Genomic DNA, 1,121 nt, shown 5'->3' on the forward strand with positions numbered 1-1,121 from the left:
TCCTGCTCTCTCTTCCCACCAGATGTCGACTTCTGCCCACAAGCAGCCCGGTGTTGCCACACCGGAGTGGATGAATACGGCTGGATCGCGGCTGCCGTTGGTTGGAGTCTCTTGTTTCTCACCCTCATCCTGCTCTGTGTGGACAAACTGATGAAGCTGACTCCAGATGAGCCCAAGGACTTGCAAGCATGAGACTTAGAATCTTTGTCCCAAGAATGTCAGTCACCACCAAGTTGTAGGTAATAGCAGGCAGGGATAGCGCTAATGTGATTTCCATTACTTTAAAGTCTTTTAATCCTTTTTTGTTTGTTTTTGCTTTTGTTTCTGTTTTTGTTTTGGCCGTGCAGAGCGGCTTGTGGGATCTTAGTTCCCCAACGAGGGATGAAACCCCGGGCCCTCGGCAGTGAAGTTCGGAGTCCTAACCACTGGACCTCCAAGGAATTCCCAAAGTCTTTTCACCCTTAAACTTCAGTTAATTTTAAAAGGGAAAGAAGGAAATGGGGGTCCAAGGAAGACAAGATCAGTGCTGCTGCTGTCACACCTAATTTCAAAAAGCACTTGGGCCCTTTATAATCTAATATCTCCCTGATCATCTCCTTTCTCAAGATGACCCCCATGAAAATTGCTTGTGGTTTAACCATCGCCTTCTTCTGGCTTCCAAGGGTGTGGTACACGAGAAACATAAGCTTCAGTCTTTTAGTCAACACATTCGAAACAGAACTCAGAACCTTCTCGGCAAAAACAAGGTGGTGTCCTTTTCAGTCAAGGGCGTCACTGTCGTTTCAAAATGTGAACTTCACCTTGGACAGCCCCGCTTCCTCACGCCCATGTCCGATGCTTCTCCAGCTCTTGTTCTTTCTCTGATGCATCTCCCGTGGCTGTCCTAGCCATTCTCCCTGCCGGCACCCTAGTTCTGGCCTTCACTACACCGTCTGACCATCATGTCAGGAATATTTCATTTCATTCTCACTGCTGCAGGATATGCACCCCAGCTTGTCACTCCCCTCATCCCAATGTCTTCCACTTCTCTGCTGTCATTCCCTCTTCTAGGGTGGCTACTTTCACCTCCACCTCCAGAATGAAGGCCATTCCTCCAAGTCCAGCCCTAATGCTTGCTCCGC

The 1,121-nt window shown here is 48.6% G+C and overlaps 1 protein-coding gene across 1 annotated transcript in view; it reads left to right on the forward strand.

The window, feature by feature from the left end:
- The window catches only part of TMEM213 (transmembrane protein 213), a 4,939-nt gene extending 4,747 nt beyond the window's left edge, over positions 1 to 192 (forward strand). The window contains exon 3 of the mRNA XM_007466601.1: positions 23 to 192. Coding sequence (XP_007466663.1) covers positions 23 to 192 — 170 coding nt within the window. The remainder of the gene's footprint in view (positions 1 to 22) is intronic.
- The last annotated feature ends 929 nt before the right edge of the window (positions 193 to 1,121 follow it).

Source organism: Lipotes vexillifer, unplaced genomic scaffold (genome assembly GCF_000442215.2).
Source record: "Lipotes vexillifer unplaced genomic scaffold, Lipotes_vexillifer_v1.1 scaffold71, whole genome shotgun sequence".
Classification (NCBI taxonomy): domain Eukaryota; kingdom Metazoa; phylum Chordata; class Mammalia; order Artiodactyla; family Lipotidae; genus Lipotes; species Lipotes vexillifer.